Below are 18,146 nucleotides of genomic sequence, written 5' to 3' on the forward strand. Positions count from 1 at the left end.
AAATCATAGCAACCAGAATTGGAAGGTACGTGCACGTTTTGATACATAAAAAAGTAAACAAAAACCATAGCAAAGAAACATAATCCAAATTTTAAATAATCATCTCTGTTCATCACTATCCATAAGGAAACTAATCTTTAATTTTGACACATGTATTCAACTAATGAATAAAACATTAATCAAATTTGAAGACGGTTAACTGTTTCCAGTGAATATCGTTATAGAATAAGATTAGGAATTTTGAACTATATTAGAACACAAGAATATTTCTATTTCAAATATTCTTAGAGAACAATATTCAACAGACTGCTATAAATTGAGGGAAAATAATGTCAATAGATATCAAAAATTAATTAATAAGGGTTTTTCTGTTCTAAAAGATGAAAGAGGATTATGACGTTTACAGACAATATGGGTAGTCAGCAGCGGGGGTCAAAAACAGACTAAGCAAGCTTACATCAGGTGGCAATGTTAGTTTACTCGCATTCCGTAAGCAATATAAATAGCTCCTCATCAGTAATTGCTCCCATCTCCATTGCTCTTTCCAGTACACTAAGCCCTCCACCATCTTTAATTGATGGACGCGCGCCTCTGCATGACTTATACGTTAGGAGTTATAAAAGAATCTGACCAACAGAAAAGACAGAAGTTGCATTCTATCGCTTGGTCTGTCCCTAATAAAAACAAGAATCCTCTATTTGACAAGTACAAAAGCTGTACAGTAATTTTTTATATGATGCTACAAGTTAATCATAAGAAACAGGAGTTTATATTCATTACAGACAGTTTCTTAGAAAAAAAAGACTTCCAAAACTTATATTCATGACAGATATATTACCTTCTAAGTAGAACCTTTGCTAGTGGGTTGTTCCCTCTGGAGATGCAACGGTGCAAAGGAGTCCTTCCATGGAAGTCGCGCATATTTATATCCGCACCAAATTGCAGCAACAATTCAACCATCAACGGATAGCTACAGTCACATGCAAGATGCAATAATGAACAACCTTGAAGACAGTTCGCTGGCTCATTGGAGTCCTCGATTCCATCACAGTCTGCTGGATCATACTGTTTCCTTTCAATTGCATCTGAGTCTTGTGCATCCACATGGTGATATAGATTGACACCATCCACATGATCAAATGTAGTGTTGACGAGACTTACATCTGACATAACAATAAGGCGATATACTTCTCGCAAATTATTGTTCTTAACTGCTTGCCAGATATTTGTAGCATAGGAAAGAGTCCCGGCTTCAATTACTCCTCGGATGACTAGCAATTTCTCTACGTACTAATTTACGGCAAGAATATTATGCTTCATTTTAGACCTTAGATAGTGGAAGATGGTAAAAACTGGTAATTCAGATTGAGATTTATAGAACATGGATGATATTGCAGATATAACATAAGAATGTTTTCTGAACATTAAAACACACGCACTCAGACACAAATGAAGCTGTACATATAAATGACAAGGACTCTCATGGATGAACCAGTAGTTTGCAAAGCTAAAGGCTCAAATTTACTATTACATATTAATAGTTAACATCTTACCAGATCCACAAACAGCATGACAAAGTGAAAGCAACATGAGATCATATGACACTAGTTAACATTTATGTTACCCTTTAAGCCTAAAGAATCATCTAGAAGGCCAAGATACCTACAAAACATCTCTGAAGTTTGGGAAAACATGCAAAATCAATGCATCACTTTACTGTAAACTTCATATTGACTCATGTAGAAACTGAATAATGGAAGGATCAGCAGTGCATCTCCTCTCCACATAATGATTCAAGGATTAGATAACGAGGCAGTAGATGAGCTAGTGCCACTAGAAAGACACAAGGGATGGGGCTTTAATAACAACTTGATAAATTGCTAATTCATGAATCAAAAAGCATATTCTACATAAAACTATTAAAAGGAAGCTGTTTAAGAGGACTCAAGATGGCATTTGGTAGTGAATCATAAAGCACATTATGCAGAGACATTGAATCATGTATGTTTCAAACCAAGAGTTGATGTGCCTTTCTGGTCTAGCTGACTACTGCAATATGCATGTTAAGTGTACTGCTAGGACATTATACATGTATGATGCCCGGGGGAAAGGATTGGACATGATAGGGATTTTTTTTTTTCTAATTTTAATTTTTAAATAAGGAAAGCTATTTTATTAGGGAAAAAGATTACTTCATGCTCACGATGATGAACATAACATAACCTTAAAAAAGCTGGGAGGATGAAAGTTATGGCTTGGGGAGATGGGTTTGATGATTAATGGTTGTTCCGGTAAGGCAGCCCGTGTTTGTTAAAACAGGATATTGAAAAGTTCAAATAATGCAAATGAGAAAGAAACCATAGGGAGAGGAAGAAGAGGGGAACCCATCATAGTACCATACTCATAATGCCCCCACAGCACCATGATTTGTTTCCTAAAAAACTGTTGCAAAAGAAAAGTCCACTGCATTATTTACCAAATTTAGTGATGAGTCTATTGAACTAGAAAAGAAAAGGACAGAAAGTTAAGTGTGCAAGTAACTTTCTAGTTGGTCCAGCTAAGAAGGACAATATAGCTAAGTCCCTCCAAAGGAAATTGCGAGCTTGCCCATTATAATTATAATGACATTTGTCAAATCCCTCCAAAGATAACTGGTGAGTTTGTCCATTATATTTATAATGACATTTGTGATTTTAAAATTTTTAGTTATTATAATAAAATAAGTTTTGAATTTGACCAGAATAACCTTAGGAGGAAAATACAAAATGAATAAGAAATGCAACCCATGTTAAGGAAGGGTAAATGAAATAACACAAAGATATCAACTTTCGGTTTGATTTCAATTGCCATTTCAGATTTCATTGCAAAAAGTAGGATCTCATGAACAATCTTGGATACTATTGAATGACGCAACACAAAAAAGGAAGAAAAAATGTTACTATGTAAAGGTTGGAGATTATGGTGGGTTCCTTTTTTGTGTCAGTTCGGTGGCAAGGGGTGGGGGATGGTTTTATTTGGGCGTGTTCAAGGGTTTATGGCCCAAATGATAATAATGTGAGGGGCTAGATGTGGGATGAGTTGGTTGGCATTCAGCAATACTGGAACATCCCATGGTGTTGCATTGGGGATTTTAATATCGTTCGTTTTCCGAGTGAACAGTTGGGTAATTCTTATCTTACTCCGGCTATGGAACAATTTTCTGAGTTCATTGAGGATCTTAATTTGATTGATTTACCATTGGAGGGAGGGAGCTATTCTTGGTCTAGTGGTTCGGATCAGCCCTCAATGTCTAGGATAGGCAGAGTTCTGGTGTCTCATGATTGGGAGGAGCACTATCCGGATGTGATTCAACAGATTTTATCTCGTCCTGTTTCAAACCATTTCCCAATTCTATTGGCGAGGGGGAAAAGTCCGTTTAGGTTTGAGAATATGTAGTTAAAGACAAATAGGTTTATAGAAAGAGTTCATTCTTGGTGGAATTGACATTCTTTCTCTAGTATGCCTAGTTATGTGTTTGCCAAAAAATTGAAGGCTTTGAAAGAAGATATTATTCAGTGGGACCGTAGTGAGTTTGGTCATGTTAGACATAAAAAGAAAGAATTATTGGAGGCTTTGAAATTTTTAGATGCCAAGGAAGGGGAGTTTGGCCTCTCTGATGCAGAGACATGTGAGAGAGTTGTTGTGAGATCTCAAGTAGAGAATCTTCTTTCACTGAAAAAAATCTCATGGAGACAGAAATCGAGGATGTTATGTATTAAGAAAGGAGATAAAAATACTAAATTCTTCCATAAGGTGACTGATTCCCGTAGAAGGTATAATCATCTAAGTATTTTGGAGGTGGATGGAGTGATTTATGAGGAGGAATCTAAGGTGGTTGCTCAGGTAGTACAATTTTTATAAAAATCAGTATCAGGAGACAGAGGAGTGGAGGCCTTTTATGGAAGGTTTGGAGTTTGATCAGATAGATACGTTGGAGAGGGGCTGACTTGAAAGGAGGTTTGAAAAGGAGGAGATTCTTCTAACTGTTAAAGAGTTGGAAGGAGATAAAGCTCCAAGTCCAGATGGTTTCTCTAGGGCCTTTTTTCACCATTGTTGGAGAGTTGTGGAAAGAGATGTTTTAGCAGTATTTGAAGAGTTTTATCAACACAGTAAATTTGAAAAATCTTTGAATGCTACTTTCATAGCATTAATCCCTAAGACGAATGATGCTTCCAATATTCAAGACTTCAGACCTATTGCATGGTCGGGAGCTTGTACAAGATCTTGTCTAAGGTTTTGGCAAATCGCTTGAAAGTGATTTTAGATCAACTGGTATTTGAGTTTCAGAATAGTTTTGTGGGTGGCAGACAGATACTTGATTCAATTTTTATTACCAATGAGTGTGTTGATGAGTTTCAGAATAGTTTTGTGGGTGGCAGACAGATACTTGATTCAATTTTTATTACCAATGAGTGTGTTGATAGTCGAGTAAAGGGTAAGATTTCGGGGGTTATTTGTAAGCTAGATATTGAGAAAGCTTGTGATCATGTGAATTGGGAGACTCTACTAGATCTATTGAAGAGAATGGGCTATAGGGAGAAGTGGTGCAAATGGATTCGTACTTGTATATCTACGATTCAATTTTCTATTTTGGTCAATAGGTCTCCACCTAACTTTTTTGGGAGCACAAGGGGATTGAGACAAGGGGACCCACTATCTCCTATGTTGTTTTTGGTTATGATAGAGGTTTTTAGTAGGATGTTGAAAAGAGTTGAAGGTGCTAGCTTGCTTCGTGGTTTTAGGGCTGATGGTAGACGAGGTGGAGGGGAATGTGTCTCGCATCTTTTGTCTGCAGATGATACAATTCTGTTTTGTGATGCAGATGTGGAGCAAATCCTACATGTTTGGATGCTACTACTTTGTTTCCAGGCTATGACAGGTTTGAAGGTTAATATCTTGAAGAGTGAGATGGTTCCAATAGGGGAGATTAATAATGTGCATGCCTTGGCAGAGATTTTGGGTTGTAGGATTGGGACTTTGCCTATGACCTATCTTGGTATGCTGTTGGGGGATACCCATAAGTTCCCTACTATTTGGAATCCTATGTTGGAGAAAACTAAGCGAAAGTTGGCTGGGTGGAAGAAGTTGTATTTGTCAAAAGGTGGAAGACTGACGTTCCTTAAGAGCACGTTATCTTGTCTTCCTACTTACTATTTATCTCGTTTTACCATCCCTACAAGTGGCTAATAAAATTGAGAAGTTGTAAAAGGATTTCTTGTGGGGGATTCCAAGACACAATTGGTAGCGCGGGAGAAGGTGTGCGCCTATGGCGAATTGTGGTTTGGGAGTAAAGAAATTAACTACTTTTAATAAAGCCTTATTAGGAAAATGGTTATGGTGGTTTAGGGTTAAGGAGACATGGCTTTGGAGAAGGGTTGTAGCTTTGAAGTTTGGGGAAGAGTGGGGGGATGGTCTTACAACTGGGTAGGCCCATAGGGGGTATACATGGGTGTGGTTTGTGGAGAAGTATCCGGATGGGTTGAGAGATTTTTAACAAAAATATTCGGTTTGAGGTAGGGGTGGCATATAGAGTGAAATTTTGGACAGATCGATGGTGTGGGTATTTACCACTGCAACTGGCCTTCCCAATTGCTACTAGTAGAGAGGCATTGCTACTAGTAGAGAGGCATCTGTGGACTCTTCTCTTGAACGGTTGGGGATAGAGGAACGGAGAAGTTGGAATGTTCGTTTAATTCGAGAACCAAATGATTGGGAGATGGGTGTTGTAAATGAATTCCTTTGTACCTTGGGATTTAATTTACCTCCAACTGAGAATGGAGACCGTATGAAATGGAAGTTGACGAAGAATGAGAATTTTGACATCTGCTCGTTTTATAATATGTTACGAGGTCCCTTGCCCATTATCTTTCCTTGGAAAGGTATTTGGAAGGTTAAGGATCATCGGCATGTTTCTTTCTTTGTTTGGACCGCAGCTTGGGATAAGATTCTTATAGGCGACAATTTGCGGGGTAGAGGCTTTGATTTTGTTGATTGATGCATTATGTGTCGTTGTAATGGGGAGATGGTGGATCATTTGCTACTCTATTGTGAAAAAGCTTATTAGTTGTGGAGCTTGGTTTTTAGATCTTTTGGGATTTCATGGGTCTTGCCAAGATCAGTTGCAAATACTCTTTTTGATTGGTGGAATTGGTTTGGAAAGCACTCTTCTAGCATTTGGAATTTAGTTCTGTTGTGCCTAATGTGGTGTATTTGGAGGGAGCGAAATTTGCAAACTTTTGAGAATGGTTCACTTTTTGACTGGTCTAGAGCTTGGGGACTCACCTCTAGTGATTCTCTCCCTTTGTTCCTTAGTTCTCTCCTTTGTAAATAGCTTTTTCTGTCTTTTCGTTTCTTTTTCTGTAATCCTTGGTCTGCCTTATGCTTTTTTTTGCATGAGGTAGCTTTTTGAACATACATCTTTCTTACTTATCAAAAAAAAAAAAAAAAAAATAGGATACTACGTTGGTTAATAGTAAGAATTCATTCTAAAAATCTGGGAACAGTAAAATTGGTTGCTATACTCATTTACAAGGCAGCCATTGAATGGTCTATAACATGTAACTGCAACCTGAACTTGTATAGAGAGAATGTAGTATCAGTACCAGCTAAAACAAGACATATCATATCTTAAATTGGTGGTGATTTGTTTTACCACGAAGGCACATATCCCTAATTAATCACCAGCCTAATATTGGAATTATGTGGAAATATAAAATAGGCTAAAATGCAAAACTGACCCTCTAAGTTTTTTCAGATTTTATTTCAGTCATTTAACTTTGATTTCGTTTATTTCAATCCTCTAACTTTCAAGTTTATTCAATTAAGACTTTTCCATTAACTTTTGTTATATATTGTGCTTAATTTTTCAATTTTTTAAATTTTTCTTCAAATTTTTTAAATTAAAAAAATTCAACAAATGATTGAAAAATATTTTGCAGATTTTTTTTTTCAAAAAATTTTAATAAAAGTTGAAGGAAAATCCTTAATTGAATAAATTTGAAACTTAGAGGACTATAATGAACAAAAGTAAATTTAGAGAACTGAAATGAGATCTGAAGAAATTTAGAAGGTCAGTTTCGCATTTTTACACTAAATAAATGCTTCGTAAGCATACTAATTTGAAATTCCTAAATATCTTCCACATGCTCATCAGCAGTTAGAATTACATGTCTATCAATTCTCTATTTAGATTCTAATGAAGTAGAATTAGCATATATCAATACTTATCCAAGACAAAAGAAAAGACGTGCACATATCATCCTGCTTACAGAGTATATAATGGACATACCATTTTTGGTACATATATTACTTTCTCTGTCACATTTTGTTTTCCCTCCTTCCTTTCTCGGAAGTTCCATTAATAGATGTCCACTTTTAATACCAATACACAATATTTATGACTTTCCCGAAAACTTCATCAAAAAAAAAAAAAAAAAACAAAAAAGAAAGAATAAAGCAGCAAATGAAAGAGAAATAATGCAAAAAAGGGTGGAAGAGTATTATTTAGAAGAATATTAAGAAATCTTATTGCAAGTTTCAAAATATCAAAACAGAAAATTTATCACCAATGCCAAGACATGAATTTCCCACATACACAAGATGAGAGTTTAACTGATCAATAATACTTCTATGTATTTCCTTTTTGGGATGTTTCATAATATATGTTGATCTTCCAAAATCAAAGCACAAAATATGTATGACTAACGTAATTCACAAAACCAAGACTGGTGCAACACAGAAACTGAAGAAAATAAAAAAAACCTACGAATCAGAATAAGCGCCTAAGGTCGCATAGAATCAGCATCAAGCTATTGAAGGAAAAACTTCAACAATAAATTTATTACTCAAGGAAATTGTCTCTACTAAAGTATAATAGTGTGCTTATATAGACTAATATTTTTTTTTGATAAGTAAGAATGTTATATATACGAATGGCTGCTCTATGCATAAAAAACATAGAGCAAACCCAAAAAGTACAAGGAGGAAACAACGAAAAAGCAAAAAAGAAAACCAAATCACAAATTAATTACAAAGAGAGAGAGAGATAATGAAAGAAGGGAGAGAATCACTAGTCGTGAGTCCCCAAGCCCGAGACCAATCAAAAAGAGTCCCACTGAAAGAAGCCAGCATCTGATCACCGGAGCTAATCAAATCCTCAAAAGTCCGCCGATTCCGTTCCTTCCAAATACACCAAAAGATGCACAACGGAACTAAATTCCATATCTGAGACGAGTGTTTCCCCAACCAATTCCACCAGCCAAAAAGCAAGTCTGGGATCGAACTAGGTACAACCCAATACAAGCCAAAAGTTATAAAGACAAAACTCCATAACCGATAAGCCATCTCACAATGAAGAAGTAAATGATCTACCGACTCTCCACAATGTCTACACATAATGCACCAATCCACAAAATACACCAGTCTCCTCAATCTTAGGTTATCACCCGTTAGGATCTTATTCCAAGCTACACACCAAACAAAAAAGGAGACTCGCCTAGGGGCCTTTACTTTCCAAATAGCTTTCCACGGAAAGACTATTGAAGGAGAATTCCTTAATTTGTTATAATATGACCGGATATCAAAATCCCCATTAACCTTCAACTTCCACCTCATCCGGTCTCCCACATCCATAGGAGGAATATTAGCTCCCAACATACAAAGAAAATGTAGCCCTTCCTCCATCTCCCAATCATTAAATTCTCGAGTAAAACGAACCTCCCAAGTTCGTCTATCCTCCTCCCCTTGCCTTGACAAGGAGGCTTCAACAGATATCTCCTTATCAATAGCAATACCATACAACCTTGGGAAGGCCAAGTAAAAAGGTTGACCCCCACACCACCCATCCTGCCAAAACCTCACTCTATTCCCCAACCCAACAACAAATTGACAATTCTTACTAAAATCCTCCCAACCCATGCGAATGCCTCTCCACAAACCACACCCATGAACTCCCCTACCCAGTTTTGAGGTCCACCCCCCCCACTCTTCCCCATATTTTGAAGCCACCACCCTCCTCCATAGCCGATCCTCTTCCTTCCCAAACCGCCACAACCATTTCCCCAATAAGGCCTTATTGAAAGTAGTAAGTTTCCTTATCCCCAAACCACCATTAGCTATAGGCGCACAAACTTTGTCCCATCCTACCAGATGAATTCTGCTATCACCCCAAAGAAAATCCCTTTGTAGTTTTTCAATTCTATTAGCCACATGAGTAGGAATTGTGAATAGCGATAGAAAATAGGTAGGAAGACTAGATAGTGTGCTCTTAAGTAGCATCAATCGACCCCCCTTAGACAAATATAGCTTCTTCCACCCGGCTAATCTCCGCTCAAATTTTTCCAGAATAGGATTCCAAATTGAAGGGGAATTATGTGAAGCCCCTAAAGGCATGCCAAGATAAGTCATAGGTAACTTTCCGACTTTACAACCCAAAATTTCAGCAAGGGCATGCACATCATCAACCACCCCTATTGGAACCATTTCACTCTTATGCACATTAACCTTCAAACCTGTTACCGCCTGTAAACTAAGTAACAACAACCGAATATGAAGGATTTGCTCCACATCCGCATCACAAAATAGGATAGTATCGTCTGCAAACAGTAGATGTGTAACACATTCCCCACCACCCCTCCTACCTTCAACTTTAAAGCCACGAATCAAACCGGCTTCCTGCACTCTTCTCAACATCCTACTAAACACCTCCATCATAATCAAAAATAGCATAGGAGATAGCGGATCCCCTTGTCTTAAACCTCTTGAACTACCAAAGAAATCAGCTGGAGACCCATTAATCAAAACAGAGAACTGAACTGTGGATATACAAGTACGGATCCATTTACACCACTTCACTCCAAAGCCCATTCTATGCAACAAATTCAACAAAGTCTCCCAATTCACATGATCGTAGGCTTTCTCAATATCAAGCTTACAAATGACTCCAGGAACCCTACTCTTCCCTCGACTATCCACACATTCATTCGCAATAAGAACCGAGTCAAGAATTTGTCTCCCACCCACAAAACTATTCTGAGACTCAGAGATCAACTGATCTAATACCACTCTCAATCGATTTGCCAAAACCTTAGACAAGATTTTATACACACTCCCCACCAAGCTAATAGGTCGGAAATCTCTAATATTAGAGGCATCATTCTTTTTAGGAATTAATGCAATGAAGGTAGCATTAAGGGATTTTTCAAACTTACAATGCTGAGAAAACTCTTCAAAGACCGCTAAGACGTCTTTCTCCACTACTCTCCAACAGAGATGATAAAAAGCCATAGTAAACCCATCCGGACCTGGAGCTTTGTCCCCTTCCAAATCACATACAACTTGAAGTATCTCCTCCCTCTCAAACTTCCTTTCAAGCCAAACCCTCTCCACATCCCCAATACGATCAAATTCCAAACCCTCCACAAAAGGCCTCCAACCCTCAGTCTCCTTGTACAAAGTTTTATAAAATTGTACTACCTGATCAGACACCTCGGATTCCTCCTCAAAAACCACCCCATCCACCTCCAAAGTCCTTAGATGATTAAACCTTCTATGAGAATTAGCCATTCTGTGAAAAAACTTGGTGTTATTATCCCCTTCCTTGATACATAACATCCTAGATTTTTGTCTCCAGGAAATTTCTTCCAAGGAAAGAAGATGTTCCACTTGGGACCTCAAAGCTACCCTATGGCCTTTCTCCCCATCAGTGAGACCAAAATCCCCCTCCTTGGCGTCTAATTTTTTTAGTTCCTCCAATAATTGTTTCTTCTGACGCTCTACATTACCAAACTCTCGGCGATTCCATTGCACAATATCCTCTTTCAGAGCCTTCAATTTTTTTGCAAACACAAAACTAGGTGTACCCACAAAAGAATGCCGATTCCACCAAAACTGAACTCTATCCACAAATCCCTCCGTCTTCAACCACATATTTTCAAATCTGAACGGACTTTTCCCCCTTGCCATTCCCCCTGCTTCCAAAAGAATTGGACTATGATCTGAGATAGGACGTGGTAAAATCCTTTGAATAACATCAGGGAAGTGGTCCTCCCAATCTGTAGTGACCAATGCTCTATCAATCCTAGACATCGCTGGTTGATCGGTGCCACTGGACCATGTGTATCTACCTCCATCTAAAGGCAAATCTACCAAGTTTAGATCCTCAATAAATTCAGAGAATTTTTCCATAGCCAATGTCGAACGTGCTGCACCCCTACGCTCACTAGGAAAGCGAACAATATTAAAATCGCCAAAGCAACACCACGGTAACCTCCAATACTGCTGAATACCCACCAACTCATCCCACATGTGACCCCTCTCAACATTCTCATTTGGGCCATAAACCCCCGAGCATGCCCATATAAAACCGTCCCCCACCCCTTGCCACTTAACCGAAACTGAGTAAATGCCGACCATAACCTCTACCTTCTCCAAAACCCTTTTATCCCACATAAGCAAGATACCACCAGCAGTCCGATCAGCCTCCAAAACAGCCCAATCCACATATGGACAACCCCACAAACTACAGACCAACTGTCTATTCATGCTAGCAATTTTCGTCTCTTGTAAACAAACAACATCGCACTTCCACTCCCGCAACAAATTCTTCACCACAAGTCTTTTTTGAGGATCATTTAAACCTCTAACATTCCACGAAATCATTTTTATCTTCATAGACACTAAACTAACCCCAACTCATGACACCAACACAAAACCACCCTTTATCTCCTCTCATAATTCACCGAGCATATCAAGTTTTGCAACTCTCTACGTCCCTTGTTTTTGGACTTAGCCACTTTTTTACTCCCCATTTCTCTCCTGTGTAACACATTGGCTGCTTCCATCTCAGTTTCTAGCCTCTGTAAGAGAGCAATGCACAATTTCTCATGTCGATTCGTTGACAACCCAACCAATTTACTGAACCCAGGAATTCTGTGCTTCACCCAGCTAGAAATATCTAACTTATTCTCAATACTCAATACCTCAGTGGCCTCCTTCAATTCTTCCAAATTTGTTGACACACCCGGATCAATGAATTGCAGAGGTAAACAATCTGACACTTCATTTTCACCAAAACCCACAGAAAAATCAGCTGCATCCCTTGCAAGCACAATCTCCCTAGGAAAGCTTGAAAGCTCCTTACTAGAGCAAATATTAACCTCCTGACCCGATACTCCGAAACCCATCGACCCAGCTCGCAGAAACTCCAGAAACTGATCGGGAAAAGGAGTTCCGATCCATCTCGGCACAAAATCGAGAATTACTAACCTCTTAGCTTCAGAAATCAACCCACCCGACAACTCAAAATGACCCAACAAACTGTCCCGACCAGAACTGAGCCTGAAACCCAGCTTCAGAAGAATCCCGGCGCACCCCAACTCTTCCACCGGCGGAACCCAGCGCTGAGGAACAGTCAAAACTCCTTCTGCCGTCTTTTGTACCGGATCCTCTGAGGGCAACACCTTCGCCGGCTCCAGCGAGAGGCATGTCGGAGCTAAGGGTGGTGAACCCAGCTCACGAGTGGCCTTGACCACTTCCGCTACCAGCGTCGGCAAGGTGGGGTGCTGGGTGATCCAGCTCGGGCTCACCTGGACGCAAGACCCACTCCCGCCGTGAATTTCCGGTACCGGTATGGGTGTGCTCGAGCTCAAGTCAGCCACCGGAGCCATCGCCGTCCTCTGTGTCGGTAGAAGATCAATTGCCGAGCTCGCCGGTGGCACACTAGCACTCATACCAACTGATGAGGAGCTCGGGCCTGATTTGTTTGCCTGAGTCTCACCACCTTCCACAAATGGGCCTGTAGAACATGGGCTGGGTTTATTATTGGACTGCTTGGAGCAAGCCCCTGCCTCAAAAGAAAAAGGCCTAGGCAACAGTGGGCCTAAGCAGCTCTTACCAATACCCAAACAAGAAGCCTGGGCTTCAGAAAACCCATTTTCCCTATCCTGAATGCTAACCTGGGCAGAAAGATCCTCCCGTGCCACCCACTTTACAGCTTGCTTGTCACTCCTAACACGTTGCCAAGACACCCGCCTCTTGCCAAATTCATTTACTTCCACAGTCAAACCTTTCCTTAACCAACCAGACCTCCTAACTTGACGCTCCCTACCAAAATCAACCTCTTTCAAATTCAAATTATTCAATCTGAAATTATTTTGTTCCGGGATTTTCTCCTTAACCTTAGCATCTACATTAATATCACGGTGACTCCCCTCCACTCCATCCACGGCAATCGGAATAGCCTTATTAGTCGGAACTTCAAAAGCCACCACCTGAATCCCATCTTCATCTCTCGGAGGCGGCATAGTGTTCTCCACTGCTTGACACTTCTCTGTCTCTTTAATGGAGGGCTGGAAAGCATGCTTCCTTCCCTGCATAGACGCTTTTACCGTTTCAACAAAAGACCGAGAAGGGTGAACCTCTGAACCCAACTTAGACGATACAGCTTTTGGAACACCCAACGCATAATGAGAAGGTTCAAGCATTCTCCTTAATTCTATACCAAAGGCCCTCCAACCTCGTTGTGCCTTGCCTGCAGGAATAATGATCGATCTTCTCATCCCGCCAACTTTTAACTCTGTTACTAACAAATATTGCCCAAACGAGTTAGAGCAACGTTGCACTGTGTATGCAGTGTCTCCTTCCCTGAGCGTGAAGAAGTGTCTGGGGTTACTCCCAATCACTGTGTGTTCCAAGCTTTGCATTAACCATCGTGCTGCACTCTTACCCATAAAAACTGATTGCATGAAATACTTTCCCCGTTCATAAATCCTAAGGGAAAAAAAGTTCCCCCCTTCCTCAACCACCAATTGAAACAGCTTCGATTCAATAAAAAAACTGCGAAATCCACCCATAACAATCCAAGACAGACGTAAAAAAATAACCGGGAACAATATTTCTGACTAATTTGAGGTAGCCGGGCCTCTATACTGTCTCAAGGTTTTGAAACAAATTCTGATACCCTCCAGTTTATAGTAAAGATGTAGCTACTAGGGCTTTATTCTGTGGATGTTCGAACCACGTAATCCCTTGTGTTCTTCTCTCTTTCTTGCTTTCGCTTCTCTATATTATTTTATTCTCATCTTTAACACAACTTAATTTAAATAATACGACCTAAAATAAAATTTGAGTACTAAAATAAACAAAATCAAAATAAAATAAAATTTTCTTTGCACTTTCCACATCAATGACTTTCTTATGCTACCCTTATATTCAAGTAGAATAGAGTGAAAAATCAAATACAAAGAGAAATCATTAGAAATGGGCTGGAGGTAGTATTATACAGAAAAATCTCACAGAAATTTTTTGCAATTTTAAAGATGTCATACAGAATATCAATATTGATGCTCTAAGCAAGATATTGATTTCAATACATATACAATACAAGAGACGGATTAACTAGTTACCTTTGCTTGAATGTATTTCTCCCTAACGTAGTTGGGATCTTTGGGGCATGGTTTTGTAACTGATGCGATCATAGCACTTGATTCATCTATCCTGCATAAGATTACATTGGAATTACAAGGGAATAACATTAAAAATTTAAAACTTCTAGAATACCACAAAATGTATATGACCAATATTCAATCAGCCAGACAAGAAATGATGCCAGTAAGCTAAATTGTCATATAGATGATATTTCCACCAATTCTTAGCTTTAATTCACGAGAATTCACTCTCTTTATTGACTGAAATATATAAACACATCTTTAGATCTATTCAAATAGCAGTGGCTAAAAGCCATAACAAAGTATGGACTAAGATCTTTTTATTTGTTTGAAATCTTGTCATACTCTCTCTCTCTCTCTCTCTCTCTCTCTCTATATATATATATATATATATGCATATTTATTGATTGATTTCTAAGATTTAAACCATAGATCTTCTCCACCTGAGCCAAGGCCCAAGAGCCAAAAATCCATATGCATATATGACATTAATAAGTATAACCAAATTCATATTTCTCTTTCAAACAGCTGTGGGAAATGATAAATTCGAGGAAAACATGGAACTGGTCACTATACCAGGGGAAATGGTAATGACGAGTAAGAAACTAAGAAAGTATACAAAAATTATTGCATTCAGAAAATAAACTAGATGGGTAAATCTGAATTCTTGCTGAGAATACTCAAAACTACCCAGTACTAAAAGTATAGATTACCATGTAGCCACTGAACCAAAGATTTTATAAAACCATATTTCAGAAAAAACATATCAGTTCCCTCAATCTAAAGGAATGTTATTGTAAAAGTTTGTGTAAGGTGACTTTGTAGAAAGCAACATTAAACTGTCTTAAAACAAATGGCATTTTCTTCTCCCATAATATGGGATGGAGAGTGAGGTCATGCCATCATGGATTCAAAAATCACTGTGTGTGTGTAACTTATCAATAACAGTAATAATAATTTTTTTTTTTTTTTAAACATTTTAAAACAAGTCTCAAAGGTTATTCCTAGTGCAGAAGGCTCCAATTTCTATAGAGCTTCAAAGAGGTAATCAATAGGCAACCTTACCCCCAATTTTTGGAGAGACTGATTCCCACACTCAAACTTGCCACACATTGCTTGGAGCCTTGGACAGAGGGCACTTGCCATTGCTCAAAGGTCTGGCCTATATCTTAAACAAGTCTCAGTTCTTATATATGTTGCTGCTGCAACCTTTTCATTAATTCACCAATATCTCTCATTAATTGCAGTCTCAAAAGTTGCCAGATTAATATTTTAAATACCTCAAATAGAAGGGTTTATTTAATAGCAAAAGATCCTCCATGATAAATGTAAGAAAAAACCCCAAATTTCATTTAAAAGAGTTAGAAGAATCTCTTTACCAAAAGTTAGGGAGAGCTTGTTGCCAAAAAAGGAGATAAAATCTAAACTAAACCTTTTTTTTCTTTTACAATCTTAGGTGAAGTGTACGGATCAAAAGGTGCAACATAGTTAAGGCAATAAACAAACTAAGTTGTTCATAAATGGCTTAGACTTTGCTTGAGAAAAAGTTTGTTTATGTTCATTTCATTAGGAAAAAAGTCAAGTTCTACCCGTATTTGAAGCTTGATTCACAAGTTAGTAATGTTTTTAATGAACAAGCTCATGCACAAAAAGGTTTATATATGTATGGGTCTAGACCAGTGTAACTTTAAGTAACGTTATACCAGCTAATAACTTTAATATTTCAAAAATCTCACCACTGGATTCAATATTCTCAATGATCTTAACAAGCATGCCAAATTTTGTGCCAATCAAATGCTATTTACCATTCTATTCATAAACACATCTTTTATGCATAATTTTAACATTTTATAGATAATATGGTTATTGATCTTTGATGATCTTGAAATTTTGTAAGCATTGAGGGCACAAGAAGAAATGTAATCCAACAGTGAATTTATCAAAATTTGCATTAAATAAAAAATATTGAGTGACGTGATATTACTTAAAGTTACACTAGATGTAATTTGAACCCAACCCTATACATATAAAGCAGGTGATCCTAAATTTGAACTTTGTCTCTAGTCTACCTCTCATTTAAAAAGTTAAAAATCCAACATGTTGGACCCCACTTATTAAGGGAGGGTTTAGACTCACAAGTCAAGTGGGAGTCTTAGAATAATAGTTAAAATGATTAAATTCACCATTTCCCAATAGCTTAGGCATTTGGGACAAGTAGTAACTTATCACATTCATTTACATCAAATTTTCCACATGCCAACAATCACAACAAAGATAAAATAAAGAAACTAACAGCTACTAGACAAACTCAATAATATAGCCTATCTGGTATACAGCTCAAGGAAATCTTACCTTTCATTCTCAAGTAGAAGCAATCCCTCCCACACAGAGTTACAAAAAGAGTTACCCAAGTTCTGGAACAAGTCCAAGACAGTAGGTTCCCAAACCTTGACATCTAATGTTAGAGATCTCACCTGCAGTAGATAGGACAAAGTATCACTTTAATAGTAGGCTCTCAACAGGGAATTGACAATCATGACACAATTATGGAGGTTATTATTCACTGTGATTCTTTAATACATAAGTGCTGACTCTAAAGAACCTGAACCTTTTTGGTTGACATAAATTTTTAGACAAAACTATATCTAAATCATTAAAACCAATATAATCAATGTTCACGTGAAACTCAACATAAGACTTCAAGCAATCATATGAGCTTCCAATTAGGCTCTTGGCAAGAGACTCTTAGGTATGCCTTTAACATTGTGAAGAATAACTTATGATGGCCATTAAATGACTTCCTAGTAGAACATATCAAGTATCCTACTTAAATTTTATATAGTGTGACATCTCAGATGCCACTCAAAGTCAGGTTATAAGCAGGAATATTTTCTTGTAATACGGTCACTTCAATAAATAAATCATACTAGAAAGAATTAGCCTGGCTTCAATAATACAGTAACTTCAAAGAATTATTTTACGGTGTTTATTACACCTATTTACTACGCACCACATATTGATTCATGACATATATTTTCTCAAGGAAGTTAATAATTTTAGCATTAACATCTGAGGCCTTGAAAAATGTTCCAAAAGATAAAAAAGAAGCAGCTACTCAGTCTTACTATTATAATTGCAGAGTTCTTTCACAAAGGATTTAGCTATCATTGGAAGCATATAATATTCTTTCAGCCATCATCCGTAGTGTTTCTATATGAGCAGTTTCAAGAGCCAAAACAGATATTTGTAACTATAAATTCTATAACAAAATAATAGCAATAAATTTTTTAATTTACATTCCAAATATAAGGCACCTTTGAGATATGAACACCAAGATTCCGATGAACACCAGAGCATTCAATGCATAACAATATGCCAAGATTAAGAGATGCCCAATCTGGTTCAGAAGTGCTGCACTCTGCACAAATATCATTTCCTGGAATTCCTCTGAGAATTCTAGGAACATAATCAGCTCTGTTGAATTTTATGTCATTGTCTAAACTTTCATGGCTACCTAGTGATTGAACATCAACAGAAGCACCACAGATAGAGTGACTGTTCTCAACATGTTTTATTCCAGGGTGCGGCTGCCAAATAGACAACAAATTCTTGTCAGTGAAAGCTATAATGATTGCATGCACAACTTGGTATAATATCACACAG

At 37.9% G+C, this 18,146-nt stretch overlaps 1 protein-coding gene across 4 annotated transcripts in view; it reads right to left on the bottom strand.

Annotated features, from left to right (window-relative positions):
• Nucleotides 1-200: 200 nt before the first annotated feature.
• Nucleotides 201-18,146, bottom strand: part of LOC126717899 (ADP-ribosylation factor GTPase-activating protein AGD4-like) — a 43,760-nt gene continuing 25,814 nt past the window's right edge. For 2 of the 4 annotated variants that reach the window (XM_050419860.1, XM_050419859.1), the window contains 5 exons: nucleotides 17,798-18,070; nucleotides 16,836-16,957; nucleotides 14,442-14,532; nucleotides 839-1,290; nucleotides 201-591 (listed from right to left, as the gene is read on the bottom strand). In XM_050419860.1, the coding sequence (XP_050275817.1) occupies nucleotides 477-591; nucleotides 839-1,290; nucleotides 14,442-14,532; nucleotides 16,836-16,957; nucleotides 17,798-18,070 (1,053 nt within the window). In that variant the 3' untranslated portion in view covers nucleotides 201-476. Of the gene's footprint in view, nucleotides 592-838; nucleotides 1,328-14,441; nucleotides 14,533-15,548; nucleotides 15,646-16,835; nucleotides 16,958-17,797; nucleotides 18,071-18,146 lie in introns of those variants that run through there. The other 2 variants (XM_050419861.1, XR_007652778.1) reach the window with 2 other exon arrangements.

Source organism: Quercus robur, chromosome 3 (genome assembly GCF_932294415.1).
Source record: "Quercus robur chromosome 3, dhQueRobu3.1, whole genome shotgun sequence".
Lineage (NCBI taxonomy): Eukaryota > Viridiplantae > Streptophyta > Magnoliopsida > Fagales > Fagaceae > Quercus > Quercus robur.